The sequence below is a fragment of the Oncorhynchus clarkii genome, chromosome 2 (assembly GCF_045791955.1).
Source record: "Oncorhynchus clarkii lewisi isolate Uvic-CL-2024 chromosome 2, UVic_Ocla_1.0, whole genome shotgun sequence".
NCBI lineage: Eukaryota > Metazoa > Chordata > Actinopteri > Salmoniformes > Salmonidae > Oncorhynchus > Oncorhynchus clarkii.
Genome location: NC_092148.1, coordinates 57,871,187 through 57,896,948, shown reverse-complemented (window position 1 = coordinate 57,896,948; position 25,762 = coordinate 57,871,187). Strand labels below are relative to the sequence as shown.

Genomic DNA, 25,762 nt, shown 5'->3' with positions numbered 1-25,762 from the left:
CAAGGACAAAAACCACCCGAGCCACTGCCTGTTCACCCCACTATCATCCAGAAGGCGAGGTCAGTACAGGTGCATCAAAGCTGGGACCGAGAGACTGAAAAACAGCTTCTATCTCAAGGCCATCAGACTGTTAAACAGCCACCACTGACATTGAGTGGCTGCTGCCAACACACTGACTCAACTCCAGCCACTTTAATAATGGGAATTGATGGGAAATGATGTAAAATATATCACTAGCCACTTTAAACAATGCTACCTAATATAATGTTTACATACCCTACATTATTCATCTCATATGTATGCGTATATACTGTACTCTATATCATCTACTGCATCTTTATGTAATACATGTATCACTAGCCACTTTAACTATGACACTTAGTTTACATACTCATCTCATATGTATATACTGCACTCAATACCATCTACTGTATCTTGCCTATGCCGCTCTGTACCATCACTCATTCATATATCTTTATGTACATGTTCTTTATCCCCTTACACTTGTGTGTATAAGGTAGTAGTTTTGGAATTGTTAGCTAGATTACTTGTTGGTTATTACTGCATTGTCGGAACTAGAAGCACAAGCATTTCGCTACACTCGCATTAACATCTGCTAACCATGTGTATGTGACAAATAACATTTGATTTGATTTGATTTGATGCGCACCATGTCTCCAGTGCACAGTCACAGTCCGGTACCCTATATTCCATCTCCCCGCATTGGACAGGCTAAAGTGGGCCTCCAGCCAGGACGAATGGTGCCGGCTCAGCGCTCCTGGCCTCCAGTGCGTCTCTTCGGCCCAGGATATCCTGCGCCGGCTCTGCGCACTGTGTCTCCGGTGCGTCTGCACAGCCCAGTGCGTCCTGTGCTAGCTCCCCGCATTTGCCGGGAGAAAGTAACCATCCAGCCAGGACGGGTTGTGCCAGCTGTACACTTGAGACCTCCAGTGCGCCTCCACGGCCCAGTGTATCCGGTGCCTGCTCCACGCACCAGGCTTCCAGTGCATCTCCCGAGTCCGGTGAGACCTGTTCCGATTCCACGCACCAGGCTTCCAGTACGTATCCTCAGTCCAGTGAGACCTGTTCCGGCTCCACGTAGCAGGCCTCCAGTGATGATCCATGGCACGAAGCCTCCAGTTATGATCCATGGCACGAAGCCTCCAGTGAAGATCCATGGCACGAAGCCTCCAGTGATGAGCCATGGCACGAAGCCTCCAGTGATTAGCCATGGCACAAAGCCTACAGTGAGGATCCATGGCCCGGAGCCTGCAGTGAGGATCCATGGCACGAAGCCTCCAGCGTCGATCCGCTGTCCGGAGCCTCCAGAGACGGTCCCCAGTCCGGAGCCTCCAGCGACGGTCTCCAGTCCAGAGCCCCCAACGACGGTCCCCAGTCAGGAGCCTCTAGCGACAGTCTCCAGCCGGAGCCTCCAGCGACGGTCCCCAGTCCGGAGAATCCAGCGACGGTCCCCAGTCCAGAGCCTCCAACGAGGGTCCCCAGTCTGGGGCCTGCAATGAAGGTCCCCAGTCCAGGGCCTGCAGAGAGGGTCCCCAGGTCTACCATACAACCAGGTCTACCATTTTCTTATGAGGTCTTGGCTGGTTTCTTTTGATTTTCCCATGATGTCAAGCAAAGTTTGAAGTTTGAAGGTAGGCCTTGAAATACATCTACAGGTACACCTCCAACTCCAATTATCAAATTATGTCAATTAGCCTATCAGAAGCTTCTAAAGACATGACATTTACTGGAATTTTCCAAGCTGTTTAAAGACACAGTCAACTTAGTGTATGTAAACTTCTGACCCACTGGAATTGTGATACAATTAATTATAAGTGAAATAATCTGTCTGTAAACAATTGTTAGAAAAATGACTTGTGTCATGCACAAAGTTGATGTCCTAACCGACTTGCCTAAACTATAGTTTGTTAAGAAGACATTTGTGGAGTGGTTGAAAAATAAGTTTTAATGACTCCAACCTAAGTGTATGTAAACGTCCAACTTCAACTGTACATGCGGTAAAGAGGGCAATGGAGCGCAGATCTTGGGGGAAAGAACAAGGACGCCATAATTGGCGGCCATGAAAAAAATTGTGTGGAAGAAAATGGATATTCATTGAATCCGTCATGTACTGTATGTGCTCTAACTGGTCACAATGTGGTTACTAAAATCAGATTTTGATATACTGTATTTGGCTGTTTTTCGCTGCATAATATTTAGAAGTTGTCCTTTTCGGGTTTCTTGCCTGAACTCCCGTTCGTATAAGTTGGTAGCATAGCTACACACTTAGAAACAAAGGTTTTAAAAGGGTTCTTTGGGTGTCCCAATAGGAGCATCCTTTTTGATTCCAGGTAGAACTCTTTATAGCTTACACTGAGGGTTCTACATGGAGGCCAAAAAGGTTCTACCTGGAACCAAAAATATTTTTTCAAAGGGTCTCCGATGGGGACCGCCGATTTGTTCGAATTCCATTGATCAGCATGTATTGCTGTCAAAATGTGCTTGCTCTATTCTACAGAGACAGTTCCATCACTTATGGATCTTCTAATCTCATTTAAATCAGGAATTACATGAAACTATGAAGGCAGTTTAACAGTAGACTTTTTTGGTGGGGGTTAAAATAGAGGACTTTAACATGTAATCAACACCTAAATCCTCCTCATATACATATGAAAGTGATCTTTCATTGACTCAACTTTATTTCTTCATGCTCAGGAACACTCTGCTATGAAACAGCCTTTATCTCACTCTGAAAAATCTATGCTATAGAAAGTTACGGCATAAATATACCATACAATAAGATATTACCACCAAGGTCAAGATTAACTGTGGGCATAAACGGACCCATGGCACTCATCTAAAGAGGGGAAGGTAGTTTGGCAATGTGCCCACCTATCCACTGGCTGCCTCTGCGGCCCAATTTAATGTCTCTTATTTCTGATGGTCTGAACATTATGTGTAATTTGTTCACCAAGGTTGTTTGCCCACACTGATGATCATAAGTGAATCTTCAGTACTTACTCGTAGTCGAACACTGTTTAAAGATGGATTGAAAAGGGTGAATAAAGGAAGATGACGTGGCTTACTTTTATGTTTATGTGAAAGAAGCATATATATATATATACTGAACAAAAATATAAATGCAGCATGTAAGGTGTTCATGTTTCATGAACTGAAATAAAAATCCCAGACAATTGAGATACGCACCAAAACCTCACACAACACAAAGCCACAGATGTCTCAAGTTTTGAGTGAGTGTGCAATTGGCATGCTGACTGCAGGAATGTCCACCAGAGCTATTGCCAGAGAATTGAATGTCCATTTCTCTACCATAAGCCATCTCCAACATCTTTTTAGAGAATTTGGCAGTATGTCCAACCGGCCTCACAACCGCAGACCACGTGTAACCACGCCAGCCCAGGACCTCCACATCTGGCTTTTTCACATGTGGGATCGTCTGAGACCAGTCACCCGGACAGCTGATGAAACTGAGAACTATTTATATCTGTAATAAAGCCCTTTTGCAGGGAAAACTCATTCTGATTGGCTGGGCCTGGCTCCCCAGTGGATGTGCCTGGTTCCCTCCCGGGCCTACCCATGGCTGGCCCCTGCCCAATCACGTGAAATCCATAGATTAGGGCCTAATTTATTTATTTCAATTGACTGATTTCCTAATATGAACTGTAACTCAGTAAAAATGTTGAAATTGTTGCATGCTGTATTTATATTTTTGTTCAGTATATATATATATATACACTGTATATAAGATAAATAAAGGTTAAATAATAAAAATCAAAAATTATTCTGCATCATCGAAAATGCAGGCAAAATTTGTGAAATCACCTGGGAGACATTGCCTAGTAGCTTTTAAAACATGATTACAAAAAACCCCATGTGAACCAATCAGCAGTGCAATAAATGATTATTACCTTCTGCAGGCTATAATGAGGAGAGAGAGAGGGGGAGGCTTCTCCTCCAATGAGATCATTGCATGGGGGGAGTTGAAAGGGGGGGAAGAGGTAGGTAGGGGATGTTTGGGGTAAGGTCAAATGGAGGGATCCATGGGCACGTGAGGATTGCAAAACCTGCACTGTTATGCCAACACTTCCCTCCCAAGACTACTACAGTACAGCTAAGGTTAGTGGAATATTTGTCATGGGAGAAACATTGGCACTGTAGCTACATATTTTCTTCCATGGACCGAATAACCTTTACTAAGACATTTTTATTTCTTATTGTCTTTATAGGAGAACTACTGTTAAAAATCATAGCACGAGGAGAGTGAAAAGTTCCGCTGCTCATATAAAGACAAATGATTTATAGGTCAAAGAAAACTACTGCAAAAGTGGGTCTAGTTTACAGGCCAACTTTTTAAGACTACTTTAGGAGTGCAAGCCTAATTACCCATGTTGCTTTTGGGAGGTGTTCCTTTCTCCCCCTCTTCATAATATATGAACCATTTCTTCTCAAGAGATGTAGCATGAGAAGATACACTAGTATGAGTCTTCTGTTGATATCCACTGTGCTTATTCAAACATAATATTTCTACTCTACTGTTATTTCTCAAAGGAGGTGTGAGTGTTTGTGCCTCAGGGAGGGAACACTGATTGTATACCACTACAATCCCAGAGGAAGCCAAAGCATCGGTGCATTCTGAAGAGCTATCCTTCTCTGTCTATTTAGGACAAGGCACTCAAACCAATTATCTTCCACAGCTGACGAAATAGTCCTACTGCACCAACGTATCAATGAACTGGCCCCAACACAGACTCATGAAGCACATCGTAAAGAGTGACGTTGACTTCTACAAACATATACACTAAGCCAGGGCTTATAACAGCGGTCTCTGTGTGCCAACCTTAAAGACGCCCTGGTCGCAGCCATTGTAGGTGCTCTCCATGGTGTAGCTCCGGAGCACACCCATCTCCCTCCAGACCACCACCCGGGCTGTGGCCTCTCGGGACTTCTCCACAAGGTAGTTGCAGCTGTTAAAGGAGAAGGCTGGGGCTATCCGGTCCAGAGTCTTAGGGATGGTCTGGAGACAAAGACAGAGCGAGAAGAAATGGGCTTTAATACAGGTGCAGGGATGGGTATTCTTTACACGGTTTAGCCCAAATAACATAGATAAAGAAAGGTTGATTACCGTCATGATTCATTGAAGCTCTAATAAATGATTGATAAATGATTTAGAATATATACATTCATCGTTTTTAACTACATGACAACATTCCCAAGACACATTGTCTTCCCCCAAAACAAAGCTTGATACTGTAGCTAGGTAATGATGACCAAGCGTTAAAGTAATTCTACTTCAAATATCCAGTAATAGCTACCCTGTATCCTGGGTCCTCCTTCAGAGTGGCAGTATTGACAGCAGAACCTGACTGCCACACAGTCTCCTTGACACTACAGCCGTACAGGAACACATTCTTCTTCCGCGAGTGACCATGGTAATCACAGAACACCTGTGGAGGCAACATGACACAGCTGTGATGACGGCCCTGAAGGAACACAAGGTTTTGGGCGTCGTTGAACCTCATTAATCTAACGGGGATCACATAAATGACAAGGTTTTAAGGGCCATTGTGTGAGATAATAACAGAGCGGCTTTAGTACAAATGCAGTCGACTGTCTAGTCAAAGTGGGCATTAACCGCATCAATTCACGTGGAATACACTTTGGTGAGCAACATTTACAACAAAGAGAAGTCAATCACTATCAATAAATTGCATTAGGCACTTGTTTTGTTTAGTGATAATAATACAGTTTCATGCTCATAATTATTTGCAGGTACACTGGGTGATTACGGTAATAATAAACTGTAAATAACGGTTCAATTGATTTACAAATCGAGTTAATTATTTAATTATACTGCTGCCACACAATTGACTTGTTCATTTCCCAACACAGTAAAAAATTATCAAACCCATAGGTGAGAAGGTTTCTGATTCTTTACGTTTACGCTGAGGCAGGAAAAGTAATAAAAAAAAACCTTTGTTTCACTATGAACATTGATTTGACATAATTAACTTATATTTGGCATTTCAAGGTTAAAGACATGTGCAATGCATTTTCAGTTACAGAAATAAACCTGCCAGATTGTCATAATATAAATGAGTTACCTGTAACTGAGGTTAAACAGTTCTAAAACAGTTCAATCAAGTTTGTGGTAAGAAGGGCTGAGAAACCCAGAGCTAGATGTTTGCCTGGCTTTACATTCTGGAAACAGAGCAAATGTTTGTTGGAGTTCAGGTAGAGATCACAGCAGAACACCTGAGCTATAAACAAGATAAGTCGATTCAGAAAGAACAACACAAAGTTCAGGGGCGGTGAATCAGATAGACCAGGGATGTTGAGTTATATATCTGAATGAACAACATAAGTGCTTTTGCATCAAATTATTGTCAAAGCAATGCATGTGCTGTCTGAGTATTTCTGTGAGAGGGTGGGGTAGAGAGAAAGAGAGAGAAAGCGAGAGAGTGAAAGAGAGCTATCTATTTGTTCTACACTCTTAGAAAGTGTTATCTAGAACCTAAACGTTTATTTCAGCTGTCCCCAAAGGAGAACCCTTTTTGGTTCCAGGTTTTGGGTTTTGTAAACCCTTTCCACAGAAGGTTCTACATGGAACCCAAAATAGTTATCCTATGGGGACAGTCGAAGAACCCTTCTGGAACCCAAAAGACTGTACAAATGCTTGTGAATTGAAGTGTGGAGCTGTTGAGTGACATGTCTCACCAGGGGTGTCTTGCCGATGCTGTTGAGGTAGTAGAGGAAGCCCTTGGCATGGTATATAGTAGGGCTCAGAACAGGATCAGGCTTCATCCACTGTCTGTTGAGATCTTCACCGTTCAGAGAGCAGCGGTGACTGTTGACAACAACAGAGATACACACTGTAAGGTATACTGCTGAGTCTTCTTTACGAACATAAAGCTCAACGCCGTTTCAGTGCACTTATCTGCAAAACCCTAACATGTGGTCATCCATATCTCAGGGTTTGCGAGATCAGCATGTACAAACAATAGCGACCCGATTCGGTTTGATCTGAGCAGACCAACACAGTAGCAGTCAAGTTGAGTCAAGAGTGTCAAATTATACCCTCCATTTTAGGATTGTTTATGCAATACTGAATGTCTATCCTGTCTATCCTGCAGTTGGCATTGAATCATATGAATGACCTTTGAATGGATAGGCATTATGTAGAGAGCATTTACAGTACCTGCTGAACTAAACACACAGCAACTCAAATCACATAGGGCCAAATCTGACTAGAGATCTGCACAGCACAGGAGGCTGGTGGCACCTTAATTGGGGAGGACGGGCTAGTGGTAATGACTGGAGTGGAATCAGTGGAATTGTATCAAATACATCAAACACATGGTTTCATGGTGTTTGATGCCATTCCATTTGATCTGTTCCGGCCATTATTATGAGCCGTCCTCCCCTCAGCAGTCTCCTGTGCTGCACGGGCAACTCAAGTGATGCAGAAATCTCCTATTAACATCAATGCAGTAAGACATAAGATTTACACAAAATATAGAGGAAAGGTACAGTCTCATGTACCATGGCGAAAGTATCCTATTGCCATGTTCCTAGACTGATGAGCATAGCCACAGTAAGATCTGTTTTTCTCAAATCGATAGTTATATGATGCAATAGTCTCAAATGAACATTTATGGTGAAAAATGTATCACATAATTTATGATACCGTGTTACATTGCATTTAATGGTGATAACTGTCGTTGCTGGCTTTCAAAGTAGCCTGTACTCATTTCCATCTCTCTCAGTCCAGATGAACTATACTGCGTAGACTCATCTGGGGAGTGCCACACTGTCAGGCGGTGCGGCTCTTAGGTTAGATTAGGCACTTCTGCATTTAGTGGCAGACGTTCACTAACACCCGCATACAGGCGTTTTCCGTTTCGAAGTGTAACATTCAGAACATTCTGGTAGAGCAACATGGAGCAGTTTGATGTAACATTTTATGTCATGCTCAATTTGAACATACAATGCACACATAGTAGGGGGAAAAAAACAATCTAAATTGTGCTAAATCCACCTAAATTATCAAACTAAATGGTAAACATAAAAACAATTCAGCAGATAACAGCTACACCAGAAGCAAAACTTCATGTTTCGGTAGCCAGGAGCTTGATCATTTTCCATGACTTATGAGAGGGGCAAATGACGGGTGTTTAACGTGTGATTGCTTGCCAAACTAGAGGGCAGCCTTTCCAATCTTTACTGACAGCCTGTCATGGAGCTGCCAAGGCAGAGAACACTGACCTGGCAGGTTAGATGTCAATTGATTACTGAGTTCTGGACCCTCAGAACTATTGGACTGAGTGGTGAACGAGAACTGTTGGTTGGTATTTCTACAGCACGACTGCAAAACACACAGGGAAAAGGTGGAACAAAGTGGCACGAAGGTGTTTATCTAGCCAATCCTATGCATTAAATGGGATCAAGTAATACTCACTAGTATGTTCATTTCAGAGGAGGCTGGTGGGAGGAGCTATAGAAGGACAGCTCATTGAAATGGCTGGAATGGAACAAATGGAACGGTATCAAACACATCAAATATATGGAAACCACACGACTCTGTTCCGTTAATTCCATCCCAGCCATTACAATGAGTCCTATATCTCCTCCAACCAGCCTCCTCTGGTTAGTTTCCATACCTTACGGTACTTCAAGGGGAATAAACGCGACATTGTTTTGTACACATAATGAAGCTACCAGTGAAGACCATGACTGTCTAGAGCAGAAACAGACCAAGGCCAGATTAGATTTGATATGACCAGCTATAATACCTTTGAAATACAGTATGCCCTGCAATAAGCTACAGGCTAGTTTTGATGCACCTAAATATTAGACATCAAAATCTATAGTCATCTCAACATAACAACCTAGCAGTTGAAAGGGCACCTTTCCAAGCTCTCTGGGAGCAACATACTCAAACTGACACTAACCTTTGGAGTGGACATCAACCAACTGCCCGTCTCTGTCGTAAAAGTTATATCTATTCACTTGCTGTACAGAAGACAATAATATCATGTACAAAATTATATTCAAACACAAAAAAAAGCTTATCCAAAAATAGAGTAGACCTCCTGTTGAGGTATCGTTTCCACTTGGCGAATTATCCTTCTTGACATGCCTACTAACTTCTAATTCAATCTGATCACAAAGCCTCTGTTGTCAGGCAGTTTGGTAATCCACGCGCTTTGCTGAAAATGACACAGAAATGAAAGACTCTATCTTTCAGTTTAAAAACTCTGCTTTGTTCATGACAGTAGAAATGTATGAAGACCTTTGAGTTCCCACTCAATGAGGAGCGAGGGCAGCAGAGCATTTTGTTTCCATTTACTGTGCGTTACAGTCTGACAGCCCATCCCCGTTTCACAGCCTGCAAGATGTCCGCCGGCCATCCCACATTATGCTCACAAATTCAACAAACTGGATGACTAGGAATAGTAAGTGGGTGGGTATAGATCTAATACGTACATGTCATGAGAGTGACGGACATGATGAATGTAGCTCGATCTATCTCACCATAACGCACAGTATAATACATTAAAGTCAGATTTGTGAGCTTTGAATGTTGAACTCTTCATCTGAAGTACATTTTTCAATGCGTCTCATATTAACTACAGTGTGATACTGATCCAATATAGTGAATCTTTGCACATGTGATTATTTTGTTCCTCAGTCATTTCAGGTTGGGGATAGCAAACTACCGTTACACCAGAAACCTGAGAAATCTGTGCTGAGATAAATTGTACTCCAGGCCTTCCTAACGTCTCTAAAAAACTTTGCCCAGATGTACTGTATTTAAGTTCATTAATGCAGGACTGAGCTCCAACAGATTTTTACTCAAGCAGGAGTAATGTTCTTATAGGATCTAATTAGAAACAGAGTTGATCACGTGTGAATGGATTGGAATATAATGGTCATCTATACAACATCACACTAAATGAGTGTATCTCTCTGTGTGTGTTGGATGTGGGAGTCACTCAGATCTTTGACAGTAACAGCTGGGTCGTTCCACCAATTCAGTGCTTTTTGAGAAGTGTAACTTGGTCAAAATAAAAGTTTGATTTCACTTCATTTTATCTCACTTAACATTCTGTCATGTCCAACTTAATTAAAAAAAACAAGTTTCCCATCTCAAGACGTTAAAAGAAAATTACTATAGTAATTGCCCATCAAGTGCCAAATAAAGTAACATGATTGCCCATAACAGGGTTGATGATTTCCTTTTAAATCAGTCATGAATCCCCTTATGACAGGGAATGGAAGCTTGTTATGTACAACAAGGAGAGGAAGTGGCTGAAAATGCATAACATTGATCTTCAACTGACCCTAGAAATAGTACTGATAGGAGACCTGAAGAGACCGGGTCAATCAATTACTAATAGTCTTTGTAAAAGGATTTATCTTCAACTCGCAATCTGTGGATTCTATTTGATTAGATAGATTGAAATAGTACGTTAAACATCACAGCATACTTGAAAGATATACACTACCGTTACAAAGTTTGGGGACACTTAGAAATGTCCTTGTTTTTGAAAGAAAAACAACATTTTTGTCCATTAAAATAACATCAAATTGATCAGAATACAGTGTAGACAGTGTTAACGTTGTAAATGACTATTGTAGCAGGAAACGGACAATTATTTTATGGAATATCTACATAGGCGTACAGAGGGCCATAATCAGCAACCATCTCTCCTGTGTTCCAATGGCACGTTGTGTTAGCTTATCCAAGTTGATCATTTTAAAAGGCTAATTGATCATTAGACAACACTTGGAAGTTCAATGCAAAACAAAAACATTGTTGAAACTTTTCTAGCCTGTCTGTCTATAGGTAACAGGGTTGATGTGTTATTCTAGCCTGTCTATCTATAGGTAACAGGGTTGACTGTCTATCTATCCAGTTGTAACAGGGTTTGATCATTAGTTGTTCATTGCTAGCCTAGTCTATCTATAGGTAACAGGGTTGATGTGTTATTCTAGCCTGTCTATCTATAGGTAACAGGGTTGATGTGTTATTCTAGCCTGTCTGTCTATAGGTAACAGGGTTGATGTGTTATTCTAGCCTGTCTATCTATAGGTAACAGGGTTGATGTGTTATTCTAGCCTGTCTATCTATAGGTAACAGGGTTGATGTGTTATTCTAGCCTGTCTGTCTATAGGTAACAGGGTTGATGTGTTATTCTAGCCTGTCTATCTATAGGTAACAGGGTTGATGTGTTATTCTAGCCTGTCTATCTAGAGGTAACAGGGTTGATGTGTTATTCTAGCCTGTCTATCTATAGGTAACAGGGTTGATGTGTTACTCTAGCCTGTCTATCTATAGGTAACAGGGTTAATGTGTTATTCTAGCCTGTCTATCTATAGGTAACAGGGTGGACGTGTTATGCGATCAATAATCTCAATCCATCGATTTTCTGTCAATTCACAAAGTCGATGACTGGCACTACTATCTTGTTCTCATACAACGTGTTTACTTGTAGTCTCACAGAGTCTGATATTTCTTCAGTCACCATTATAACAGATGTCAGGGTACAAAAAGAACCTTCATCTCTTTATAGCATTTGACGGAATTAATTTTCTAAATAAATGAAAAATGAATGAATTCTTTTTACTCCTGGACACAGAAGTCTACCTCCTGTCCTTTACAAACAAAGCAATCTGCCGCTGGGTCCACTTTACATCCCAGACAAAGACAGTTCAATTTAGTTTTGTTACAGGGAGTCGCCAGTTCAGGGGGATGAATAGATTTCTATGCCCCGTCTAATGGGGTTACATCCTAGTTTCACCCTCAAATCTCCATCAGACATGGATGTGCACAATGAGCATTTAGTTCGACCTCAAAGTCACTGCACCCCACCACGCCACAGATTCGGATTTAAGCATTAAGCATTGCCAGGATGGAAAATCACTGTTACTGTATCCCAGAGTTTATCATTTAAAACTAATGGAAAACATTGAGCAGATATTGGAGCTCTTATCACTATTGGGAGGGGGAAGCGCTCTGTCTGGCAGCACATGGGTGAGTCCCATTAACTGGTGGAATTGGAAAGTGGAAATTCATTTTCCTTTTGTTTGGAGTGCTCTGATGGCTTCACAGATAGAGGATAGAGGCTCAGGTGAGCAGGGGAGGGAGCAGCCTTGACACCTCCGTCCCATCTCCCTCGCTCTCTCCGTCCGTGGCAACGGCTATCACTATGGAGGATGGGCTGGCTTTAAAGGAGATTGTAAATGTGGCTGACATGGCAGACCTCCCAGGAGAGAGTCATGGGTTCTTGGACATACTGTACATTGCGGATTGATCTGACACATCAATGTCCTTCCTGTCTGAGCTATGGAACACACATGTCACATGGCTCCTCTTCACAGGAGAAAGCATCAAAGGTTACACATGTTCCATCCATCAACAACACAAATACAGCCCACAGAGAGCAGAGCAGGAGAGAGGTTGATAAAATCATGCGATTGGTGGTTGATGCACTCAAAGAGCACAAAATGCCATTTCATATTCAGGTCAATGAGAGAGGATACACTACATGGTTGGTCCCCCCTTTGCTGCCATTACAGCCTCCACTCTTCTGAGAGGCTTTTCACTAGATGTTGGAACATTGTTGCAGGGACTTGCTTCCATTCAGCCACAAGAGCATTAGTGAGGACGGGCACTGATGTTGGGCGATTAGGCCTGGCTCGCAGTCGGCATTCCAATTCATCCCAAAGGTGTTCGATGGGGTTGAGGTCAGGGCTCTGTGCATGCCAGTCAAGTTCTTCCACACCGATTTCGACAAACCATTTCTGCATGGACCTCGCTTTGTGCATGGGGGCATTGTCATGCTGAAACAGGAAAGGGCCTTCCCCAAACTGTTGCCACAAAGTTGGAAGCACAGAATCGTCTAGAATGTCATTGTATGCTGTAGCATTAAGATTCCCCTTCTCTGGAACTAAGGGGCCTAAGACGACGCACCATGGAAAACAGCCCCAGACCATTATTCATCCTCCACCAAACTTTATAGTTGGCACTAGCGTTCTCCTGGCATCTGCCAAACCCAGATTTGTTTGTCGGACTGCCTGAAGGTGAAGCGTGATTCCACTGCTCCAGAGTCCAACGGCGACAAACTTTACACCACTCCAGCCGACACTTGGCATTGTGCATGGTGATCTTAGGCTTGTGTGCGACTTCTCGGCAATGAAAAACCATTCCATGATGCTCCCGACAAACAGTTCTTGTGCTGATATTGTTTCCAGAGGCAGTTTGGAACTCGGCAGTGAGTGTATCAACAGAGACAGACCATTTTTATGCACTTCAGCCCTTTTCTGTGAGCTTGTGTGGCTTACCACTTTGCGGTTGAGCCGTTGTTGCTCCTAGACGTTTCCACTTCACAATAATAGCCCTTACAGTTGGCCGGGGCAGCTCTAGCAGGGCAGACATTTGATGAACTGACTTGTAGGAAAGGTGGCATCTGGTGCCTCATTGAAAGTCACTGAGCTCTTCAGTAAGGCCATTCTGCTGCCAATGTTTGTCTATGGAGATTGCATGGTTGTGTGCTCACTTTTATACACCTGTCAGCAACCAGTGAGGCTGAAATAGCCAAATCCACTAATTTAAAGGGGTGTCCAAAATCTTTGTGTATATATAGTGTGCATAGCTAGACAGATAAGCTACAACCATATACATGTTGACATTTGTGCATCAACACAAGTCCATGAATAATGACTGTTTTTTCTATCACAGTACAGCCTATTCGTCACATCAATGGCCTAAAAATGATCATAGCTAGCTGGTATAGTATCTCGTTTGAAGGGCCTAGAAGGCTTTTACTCAACTTGGTGTTAAAAATTGAACATCGGGAGCATTCAACGTGTGGCAGGAAATCATCAAAGCTATGTCAACAATACCAGCATTTCTCTGTTACTCACTCCAATCGTGGCAATCACATTTCCCCTGTTTGTCCAGTTGAAAGATTAATCAGCTATTCATCCAATGTTAAAACGTTCTGCTCAATGACTCAAATAAAAAGGTAATTTTAACCAAATTAATGATGTAATTGTGACGCTTAGTACAATTTGGATAAATAATAACGATCTGTCACCTCTGTGGAAAGCATAGACCGGAGCTGATTGGTTCTGACACCGTTGCCTGGTGCTTCATCCCTGTGATGTTGCCAAGGAGGGAAACTTGCATAACCAAATCACCGGAGACCAGGCAGGCCTACTGTATACAGGAAAAAGCATAAACCTTGTGTTCACATAACAAAAAAAATTAGGTCATTTCTTACCTCACTGATAACAAACACCTGAAAATTCCTAAATCCTCTTTTGTATCATTTCCCTCCATTTACCTTGAGAGAGATAATAACAAAGCTCCTGCTTGTTACACAAAGCGTGTCCTTCCATAATATTGCCTGATAGCTTTAAACCATTTTCGACTCAGGCATTCATCTCTTCAGATGATGCCCATGGAAACCCTAACAGAACTCTGGCTGCTGCTACGTTCTGTCTGTGTGATTGACGTGTCCCTCGGGATGTCTGAGAGGAAAGACGTAAGTGCAGACGACAGCTGCTGGGAAGATAGTTAGTTTTGAAATGCTCTTAAATGCAAAAACCCTGCTCTCCGTTAAGCTAACGGATCCAGCGTCTCCTCCATACCGGAGTTCAAAGCCGTCTCAGAAACCCTCTGAACCGCTTACTGACTGTCTTACACTGATGTACTCTGAGAGCCCAAATATGAAAATATCCTTAGAACTCATATCAGTTATATGCATCTATTCTCCACCATGGAGAATCATACTGTAGAAACACTGAAGCAAGTGGAGACTTACGGCACTGGATCTTCAAATAATCTAGAACACCAATGTGACAACTATGCTGATAGGCAGTGCCAGGCAACCTCACTCAGCACCACTATGCAATAACTGCAGCAACACCCACATCATCATGTCTTATTGCTTTACTCTACAGCCATTTGGTCTACATCTTCTTCTGGAACTCTAGATTGGCTGGGCTGGTTCAGACTCATTCACCCTGTCCGCCATTGCGCCTGTGCATTATTTACGAGTGACTGCCGTCCCACAATCCACCACAACAAGCCTGAGTGGAGCGTGAAGCCAGCAGTTGAGTTGTGTTTCAAGTGCCTACTTCACCCACCCCCTCTCTCCTGGATGCTCTCTCTTCCTTTCAAATCTCACAGTGGATTTAAAGCAGGGTCTGTCAGATGTTTTGACGGAGCTTCTGTTGTGCATGGCTGGGTCGGACTGACTGTATTATCACCTGTGTGCAAAGCATAGAGATGGGGGATGGCTTTGTTTTGAATATTCATTTGTTTGCTTATTCGTGCCTGCTGGGCACAATCATTCTGCCGAGGGAAAAGTCATGGGAGGTTGTTAAGTATCTCCCTTGATGTGGAGCTCTGAGGAGAAGACAAAAAAACATTTGGATTGAATATTCAAATAAACAAGACTCATTGTATACATTTTAAAATCTCATTCAAATGATGCTCTAATACAACTGTAATCAGAACAGCTCATTATATTGCCCTGTTATATCAAATGTTATGATGTACTTTTGTCGAGTACGCATACAGTATAAATTGCAGTATACAACTATGATATGGGATTCGGAATAACAGAATAAAATTGAAAACTAAAACATCACATTATTGTCATTATCTGTAAACTACCCTCGCGTTGAGAGGACATTAGATGAGGGTTGAGTGGTCCTCTCTGACCTGTGATACCGCAGGATGGGGCTTCTCTTTGTGTTATTCCAGACTGAGAGGGAAATGAACTGAACACAACATGAGCAGCAGCTTACTCTGGCTCTGGGAAAACACACACATCCTCATTTCAACACACATGGCCACCTCTAAAGACACACACACACACACACACACACACACACACACACACACACACACACACACACACACACACACACACACACACACACAGCCTGTGTCTGAGTAACAAAAGCTGTTCCTCCTACCAATGCAATACGAGCTGAAGTAAATAGGAGTGTGTCTCCGTTCTATTGCCTGTTTTTGCACTTGATTTGAATAGGCATGTGAATGCAGTTTCATTATCTGCTCTTCAAAGGCTATCCCATTACAGTCCCCAGGAAATTCATAGCTTTTAAACTCACTTTGTTTATTCATATTTCTGTTCTCATTAATCTCTACATCTTTCTTCCAAAGGCAAAGTCAAACTGTTATTGTACAAATAGCTTTTTTTTTCTTACCACCATAATATTTTAAAATATGCTAAATGATTCATCTTCAACACTTCAGAATCCTCTCCATAGAATGGCTCTAGTGGCTGAGATAACATGCTCCCAGCAGTTGGCCAGAGAGCAGTCATGCATATTCACATGCCCATGCTGTTAGGGGCTCTGAAGACACCTGAGCAGGTCTGGGCACCGTTTCCCAGTTGTGATGTAAGTTAAGCATTACGATGATCGTACCAGATGCTTCGTTGTTTACGAGCCAACTTTTGAATAGTGTTTCCTAAAGAAGCAGTGTGTCATTGCACCATGTGTCAATACGGATAGGATTGAAAGAAAAACAGTGCTGCTCTCTGATCATTTTTCTCCATTCAAATAGCATTAGAATTATTCCACAATACTGCCTACAGATCAGCTCCTAGAGAGATATTGCCACCTATGTATGGCTGCAAATATTGAGGTGGATTATTCTAGTACGCATAACCCATAACAATGCACTAAATCAGAGATTTGGCACATCATTGCGTACATGTTATGCTACACATCATGAAATATATTGAAACAAAAATGACAGACAGTAGCCGGGAATTAGCTAAATAGAATTCAATTGAATGAACATAAAATATGTTTCAATGTGATCAAAATATAGGGCTATGTAGCCTATAGCTTACACTATCTATCTTATGCAGTCATCTCCGTTTTCATTTTAAGGATTGTTTTATTCTTCACTTTTTTGTAACAATTGCAAAGACATTGGCAACTTTGTAGGCTATTTGTAGTCAACTTCGTTCTGAAGTTATCGGTAGTCATAGAGAGACAGATAAACCTCTTGATTCTGTGTTTTGCTGATATAGCTTCTGTGTAAAAAGAGGGAAGAAAGATAGTCTGGCGGGTAGGAGCATTGGGCCAATAACCGAAAGGTTGTTGGATCGAATCCCTGAGCTGGCAAGGCAAAAGTCTGTCGTTCTGCCCCTGAGCAAAGCAGTTAACCCCCTGTTCCCTGGGTGCCGATGACGTGGATGTTGATTAAGGCAGCTCTCTGATTCAGAGGGGTTGGGTTAAATTTGGGAGACACATTTCAGTTGAATGTATTCAGTTGTACAACTAACTAGGGATCCTAGGGATCCCCCTTTCCCTATAAAGTGATGGAGAAAAGCATCTAACAACGCACTTAGTTGTTCTACGAGTGGTCTGAGGCAGTTGGTTAACGAAAAGTGTTTTCAAGTCCACATTTAGAAACAATGTTTTTGGGAAACTGTTAGGATACTCAAGATACACCGTAAGATGGTTCTAACGATGATCTTAACCCTACGTAGGACCTGTATTGTTGCTGCTGGTGAGGTACGGTACTGCTGCTCATCTGAGAGCTGCTGTCGGTCTATGGCCCTCCACACAGCCCTTTGCCATCCAGTATAGAGGCCTGCCCGGATTTTAGCTTCATGCCAAACACACCATGGCAACATGGCCGATTATTATTATTTATTTATTTTACCTTTATCTAACTAGGCAAGTCAGTTAAGAACAAATTCTTATTTACAATGGGACTCCCAAACAAGGCCAGATGTGATGCAGCCTGGATCAGATAGCTGCATGGAGCCCAAGTAGAACCCTAAACATATTGTCTGTTGATGAGGATAAAAATACATTTGTGTTCCGTCTGTCGCAAAACTTTTTTGAGCTGGAGGGTTTTGTTATTACCCAGTTGTATGCTTTAGTTTGCTTTTGTTTAGCCAATAATTACAATTAAAATAGGTGAAATGATTCAGGAAGTAGAATGAATGCCTCATTACAGAATATTAATATCCAGATCATTAAACATTTAAGTGCAAAGGCTTCAAAACTAGTAGAGGGGCTCAGCCTCCTTCTAGGGCTCTTCCCTCTGGGCTCGGTTCTTGCTGAACTAGATGAGGCTTTGTGAGACAGAGAGAGTAGCTCTTATGATTGATCTTACCACTCATCAGAGTCTCTTCACTGAAATAAATATTTTGTGTGGATCTACAGTATGTGTCACAGAAATTATATAATTAATTTGTCCTGCCAGTCCTGGATGTTACGAAATAGACATTAAGGGTAAAGTGCACATTGTTAATGTAACAAAAAATAGATTTTAGATTATACTGTAGGGGGCTGCTAGACAAACCCTAATGACCTCTCTAAGGACCCCTATCTACCTTTACAAAGCACACGCATAACACTCTCTTCTCTCCATTAGGATATAGTAAACATACACATGTCAGATTTTATCCTTGGCATCCTGGTGGTGCACGTCCCTGATGACAGAGCTCATCCTGGTGGTGCACGTCCCTGATGACAGAGCTCATCCTGGTGGTGCACGTCCCTGATGACAGAGCTCACCCTGGTGGTGCACGTCCCTGATGACAGAGCTCACCCTGGTGGTGCACGTCCCTGATGACAGAGCTCACCCTGGTGGTGCACGTCCCTGATGACAGAGCTCACCCTGGTGGTGCACGTCCCTGATGACAGAGCTCACCCTGGTGGTGCACGTCCCTGATGACAGAGCTCACCCTGGTGGTGCACGTCCCTGATGACAGAGCTCACCCTGGTGGTGCACGTCCCTGATGACAGAGCTCACCCTGGTGGTGCACGTCCCTGATGACAGAGCTCACCCTGGTGGTGCACGTCCCTGATGACAGAGCTCACCCTGGTGGTGCACGTCCCTAATGACAGAGCTCACCCTGGTGGTGCACGTCCCTGATGACAGAGCTCACCCTGGTGGTGCACGTCCCTGATGACAGAGCTCACCCTGGTGGTGCACGTCCCTAATGACAGAGCTCATCCTGGTGGTGCACGTCCCTAATGACAGAGTTCATCCTGGTGGTGCACGTCCCTAATGACAGAGTTCATCCTGGTGGTGCACGTCCCTGATGACAGAGTTCATCCTGGTGGTGCATGTCCCTATTGACAGAGTTCATCCTGGTGGTGCATGTCCCTAATGACAGAGTTCATCACCCTTTACAGAGTTCATCCTGGTGGTGCATGTCCCTAGGAAATGTCCCTAATGACAGAGTTCGCATGTCCCTAAAGAGTTCTCATGTCCCTATGCAATTCATTTATGTCCCTACAGAGTTCATCCTGGTGGTGCATGTCCCTAATGACAGAGTTCATCCTGGTGGTGCATGTCCCTAATGACAGAGCTCACCCTGGTGGTGCATGTCCCTAATGACAGAGTTCATCCTGGTGGTGCATGTCCCTAATGACAGAGTTCATCCTGGTGGTGCATGTCCCTAATGACAGAGTTCATCCTGGTGGTGCATGTCCCTACTCACCCTGGTGGTGCATGTCCCTAATGACAGAGTTCATCCTGGTGGTGCATGTCCCTAATGACAGAGCTCTCCCTTTAGAAAAGGAAAACCGCAGAAAGCTCAGATGCAATCATTTATTTACCAACGTCTCGACATCAAGCTGTCTTCATCAGGGTTTCATGTGGAACACCCTCCACACTGCCTGCCACTCAGAAGACCACCATGTCACCTCTATGTTAATCACAGTGATGGAGCTAACAGGTCAAACAACCTTGGAGGCAAGCTGAGACCCTCCACCTGTTATCTTTCACCCCTCAGAACCCTTCCTCCTAGTGAAACAGCTTAGCCGCAGGGGCACGTGGGCGGTGGGATGGAAGGGATGCTTTCTACAGCCAATCTGGAGGAGATGATTATGAGAACCTCATAGGGTGCTTGTCTATCACTCATGGTCTTATCTAGTGCATCTCTTTATGAAGTGCCAGTATGAAGTAGGCTGATAATACTTGTGTCTGTCTGCACGGACAGGACAAGTAAAAAGTAATACAAATGTGCTCGATATTGAATGCGTTTCTATGGAGTGTTGAGCAGTGAGAGCCAAGGGCGGGTGCTCTGTGGTATTGATGTATGTAAATGCTCTTGGTCTTCACTGCAGTAGGAGGACCATTGTCACATTGATTGTTATTAGCTCAATACCATAGAGCAGCCAGCAAGTAACATTTACACATTTCTAGAAGAGTGAAACAACAACTTTGACTTTTTAAAGGTCAATATGGCTCTAACCAAACGTGAATGCCATGGATGTCTAGGATTCTGATCAGCATCGTTACTGCAGGAGAAAACACATGCAGAGGGATTATTATTGACTGATCACAGTCTCAGGAAAATCATGTGTTCCACTCGCATATGCCGTCTGCACATTTCTCTCCGGTTGTTGCGCATATGTTTTCTCGGCCCAGAATAACAATGGTAGTTGAAGCCAGATACCGTAATCAGTTTAGTTAAAAGTCAAGAAAGTGTCGTCCCTCGCCTCCGAGTCTCACCGAAAAAAAGGGGAATGGAATGGAAACTATGAGAGTTCTAGCATTCCCTGTCCCCATTCCATCAGACAGACAGAGTGCTCATCTCCTGTCCTGGAAACACATAACTAGGTAATGACACCACTGTCTCTGTCAATGTGGCTCCCGTATGGAAACACAGTCTATTTCCTTTATTTATTCCGCGTCTAAGCCTAGTTCTACCGAACCAGCACTGACCTCCACGGTCTAATTGGCCTGTTTCACTCTGAAATAACTTGGGCTCATCTGAGTAGTTCATTTATGCAGCATAAAATTGGAGCTTCGGAGGAAGAAATACATTGTGAATTGTTAGAGTGGCTGTGGTTTAGCTTGACAGACCAAGGGTACATAAAAAGCTTATTCTGATGTTCCAGTATATGTCGAAATGAATGGCTGAGATGACAATCAGAGACCTCTCCTGTGATTGGGGCAGTGTTGTTGGCTACTTGTAAAATAGGTACTGTTTCAGACACAGAGCTAAAAAGATAATGAAATGCAGTTGAAAATTGAAATATTTTGCAGATTACTGTTGTTATCCATATCAAACAAGCTAACATATTGCCTCGTGTTACACTTCGTAGTCTAATAAGGATTATAAACTGGGTGGTTCGAGCCCTGAATGCTGATTGGCTGACGGCCGTGGTATATCAGACCGGCAGCGTAGCCTAGTGGCTAGAGCGTTGGACTAGTAACTGAAAGGTTGCAAGATCAAATCCCTGAGCTGACAAGGTACAAATCTGCCGTTCTGCCCCTGAACAAGGCAGTTAACCCACTGTTCCTAGGCCGTCATTGAAAATAAGAATTTGTTCTTAACTGACTTGCCTAGTTAAATAAAGTTTTTAAAAACATGTAAGACCGTATACCACGGGTATGACAAAACATTTATTTTTACTGCTCTAATTACGTTGGTAACCAGTTTATAATAGCAATAAAGCAAGTCGGGGGTTTGTGGTTTAAGGCCAATACACCACGGTTAAGGGCTGTGTCCAGGCACTCCACTTTGTGTCGTGTGTAAGAGCTGACCTTAGCCGTGGTATATTGGCCATATACCACACCCCCTCGGGCCTTATTGCTTAAATATCCAGTGGTATGCATCAACACCAACTCTATCCCTGCTCATCTGAGTCATTCTCCTGTCTCCTGATTACGTATCTCCGAGGTAACTCTTGAAATCCCTCACCATCTAACACTATATGAGTCACCTGCTGAGGGACTTGCTTAGATGCTTGAACGAAACAGACAATTAGTTGGCTGCTGGTGGTGTAGGCATGTTGATCTACTTCAAAGTGTGTAAGGAGGCATTTACTGTCTAGGGATGACGCTAGGTGTGGAGTGAGTGAGTGAGTTGAGGTGAGGTGAGTGATGGGGGATTTTGGGGATGAGGTGTGGAGGGTTGATTGTGAGTGAGGAGGGTGGTTGGGGATGACACCAGGTGGGAAGTGAGGGTGTGTGTGTGTGTGGGGGGGGGGGGGGGTCAGAGGTCAGGGAGCATGAGACAGATTATCAAATCACTAGACCACTGGACCTATTACAGGCCAAAACAGATAATGGTTCCAGAAAACAAATTGAATGCTAGAACACCACAGAGCTCTCCCTGGTGGGCTGTGCCCATTCAGGATGGAATATAATAGAATCCGCCACAGGAATGTTTACACTGTATCGTTGTTTAAGCTGTACACCGGCAAATTGATTCAAAACACTGGAAACAGGAGAGTCTACCTGTCACCGGTAGTATAGATTTAAACAGTCCAAAAACACTGTGTGGTAAATGTTAACCATTGAAAAAAGAGCTACTGTGAGAATAATGCAATGTGAGAGCGATTGAATTGAGCCCTGAGACACTGACCAAGTGGATCTCATAATCAAATCAAATCCAATTGTATTGGTCACATCCACATGTTTAGGAGATGTTATTGCGGGGGTCAACAGTAGTATCTAAAAATTCACAACAATACTTCTGTGAATCATGTACTCATGTACTTTTATGGTAGGATTATTTTGGTTTCTTAAGTATTTCATATAACTGCTCTGCTGCAGAACGAACCAGCAGACTCAGAAATGGAGAAAAGTGAGCCAGTTGGAATGGTGAGCACAAAGGTGTGCCCTTGACTGCCTTCACAATGATACCTCCCATTTCACGTACATTCTGGAATCTAATAGCTGTCTGAGCCCAACTTCTCCCTTCCTGCCTGGTCGTGTTAAGCCTTTGTAAATAGGGTATGGTGCAGAATGCTGCTTTCTGAACTGCATGAAAGGCTTGGGTAAGCCTGGAAGTGGCCCAGTCATTTCATTCCAGGCACACAAAGCAATCCCTAATTTCTGAGACTGTGTAACCTCGAGCAGGAAGGGAATCAGTCATGTTGTCTGCAGAATCCGTTATCTGCCACACCACTTGAATGTTATCAGAATGCATCTGGTAGTGTTTCGTGTCGGTTGGTTCCCTCTTAGGACTCTCACCACCAACATGAATCAATAAGGGCTAGGAAGCTAGCGTGAGCAAGGTGTATCTGTAATGGCCCGTCACTAATAGGGTTTTGTTGTAGTGACGTACATGTGCAGTACATCATTAACAAATATATCACAGTAAAACAACCCATCTCCATGTACTTTGAAGCAATTCAATATACAGTAAAGATGATGAAGAGAAACGCCTGATATTCACTGTAAAGTGGCTGGATGCATAAATGGGTGCATAAAATGGCCTCTAATAGATTAACAATGATGAGGTCACGGGCTTCATGGGCTCCCAGTTATGTGTGGTCCCCTGGGATCCCATTCCCAATGTCTTTGTCAATTTAATCTACTTGCAGGGCCAGGGAGGTTAACGTGACTTCAACACGCCGGCCCAGCCGGCGTCACAGCCAATGTTTCTGGGAGCGCCCCAAATGACACCCTATTCCCTATACGGTACACTACTGTTGACCAAATCCCTGGTCAACAGTAGTGCACTACATAGGGAATAGGGTGTCATTTGGGGTGCACCCACTGTCTCCAACCCTTACAGCTGACCAGCATGTAACACAAATCTGACATGCATCCGTTTAATAGCTGCCTCTCTGATCAATTGTACAACCACTGGGTCTTGGCACAAACATACAGGTTGGACGGCGTTCAGTGAGGACAATGACTCTCTCTATCAACTCTGCTGTTAGAGGAATAGTGACCAGCAGATTTCATTCACGAATGTGGATCAATCTCTCGATCTCCTCCAATCAACTGCAGCAAACTGGGATCATTCAGGGCATCCAAAGGCTGACATATATGAAAGGTCATTGTAAGTGACCGATCAACTTCCCAAGATGACCTCAGTGAAAAACGTTTTCAATCAACCTGCTGGGTTGATTGTTCATTGCAACAACAGTGTATCTCTGCTCACATATTGTATTCCTCAATAGTGAACAAGTTGCGTCATGTGTTGACAGCCTCTCAACACATGACACTATGCAGTATGCTGTCAACACACGACAACACATGACACTAGCAGTATGCTGTCAACACACGACAACACATGACACTATGCAGTATGCTGTCAACACACGACAACACATGACACTATGCAGTATGCTGTCAACACACGACAACACATGACACTATGCAGTATGCTGTCAACACACGACAACACATGACACTGAATTTAGGCAACAAATGTATCATCTCATCAAGCACCAGTGTCCAACTAGAGCTATAGTCACTTTTTAATAGTAGGTTTTTATACTGTATTTCTACCTTCATGAGGGCAGGAGATGAAGGCCATGGATGAAAATAACAAGAAGAGGTAGAAGTAATGACTCTGGGCAGATTCATGAAGAACCACTCTAATAACACGAACATTTCTGACATACAATTTTATGTTTGCCCTTGCTACTATAGTAAGCACACTAATGAAAACATCAACTAATGGACAATGACAAATTGTGAGGCTTTTGTATTCACACTATTGTATTTCTCCATGACTCAAATGCCAGGGTATTGATCTGGACTGGGGAGGCATACCAAAGCCTGGGAGATAGTGACTCATTACCTCCATCCCCCACAGAAAGAGCAGAGGGGAAGGGCCTACTGATAAAACTGCCTCAGAGGAAGAAGAGAACCGTGGGTAAATCTCATCTGCTGGCCCGTCTGAGCAAGGTAGCCATCACCTGTGCCAGAACACTGGACCGGAGGGAGGAGGGTTGTGAGGGGGAGGAGGAGAGGATGGTATGGGGAGAGTGGACGGGCTTGGCTGTGGTCAACGTTAGCCTTGCTGTGAAATGATGAACAATGTGGATTCTCCTCATTCATCATGGGCCTGTCTCAATCCAGGCTACAGTGGTCTCCATAATACGTCAGTGTCGCATGCTGGACCACCCCCATGCATCAAAACATTTTAATACAGCTCAGCTCCATGCTTCCTCTCGTTGCTCTCTTTGTTCATGGCAGGGAGGTTGGCTGACCCATGTACCTCTCCTGGTTTTATCAAAGACGGGGTGGAAACCGTGACATGAATCTTTCATGTCTGCTGCTTTCTACACATATTGTAAACATGCATTAAAGAAAATTACAGACATACAGATTTTTTTTAGGATTTCAGAAGGGTAGGGTACAGACGTAGGATCTTAATTTGATCACCCTGTTGCAGGAGAACGTTTTAGTGTATTTGAGGTTTAAAAAGGCTTCTGAAGTTTTTAATTTCCACATTGAAATATCCGACTTGATTTTTCCTTACATTAAAATGATCAACCCGTACAAAAATGTCCATTAATTATAATAAAAATTAAGATCCTACACCTGTAGAACATTTCCTGTAACCTCTGAAGAGAAGCTGAGGCAGAACTAATGCCGGTACAGAGTTCTAGATGATGGAGTGTGAAAGAGTGAGGAAATAGAATGCTTTATGACAACAGAAGGCAGGTAGACACAACAGGAGACATTACAAAATACTATAAAATGGTACCTGATGAAAAAGGACAATAAAAAGTACCTAAAGTACCACTCAACTTGAATAAAAATGTGTTTTTAAAGAGGCAGGTACACACAAAGAAGACTCCTCAAGGGTTCTTTGGGAGGGCATGGTTCTACTGTATGTGGAACCATAATGACCATAATGAAGAACCATTTAAGCCGGTTAATGGATATTTGCGGTTCAGAAAATAGTGATTTCTTCTTTTAGTGATAATTGAAATGTAGGGGCAATGGCAAAGCTCTTTTTGTGCAACCGTG

At 43.1% G+C, this 25,762-nt stretch overlaps 1 protein-coding gene across 2 annotated transcripts in view; it reads right to left on the bottom strand.

Annotated features, from left to right (window-relative positions):
• Nucleotides 1-25,762, bottom strand: part of LOC139370552 (cytosolic carboxypeptidase 4) — a 259,601-nt gene that overhangs the window by 52,329 nt on the left and 181,510 nt on the right. For both annotated transcript variants that reach the window (XM_071110131.1, XM_071110122.1), the window contains exons 20-22: nt 6,736-6,865; nt 5,334-5,465; nt 4,859-5,035 (exon numbers count right to left, since the gene is read on the bottom strand). In XM_071110131.1, the coding sequence (XP_070966232.1) occupies nt 4,859-5,035; nt 5,334-5,465; nt 6,736-6,865 (439 nt within the window). The remainder of the gene's footprint in view (nt 1-4,858; nt 5,036-5,333; nt 5,466-6,735; nt 6,866-25,762) is intronic.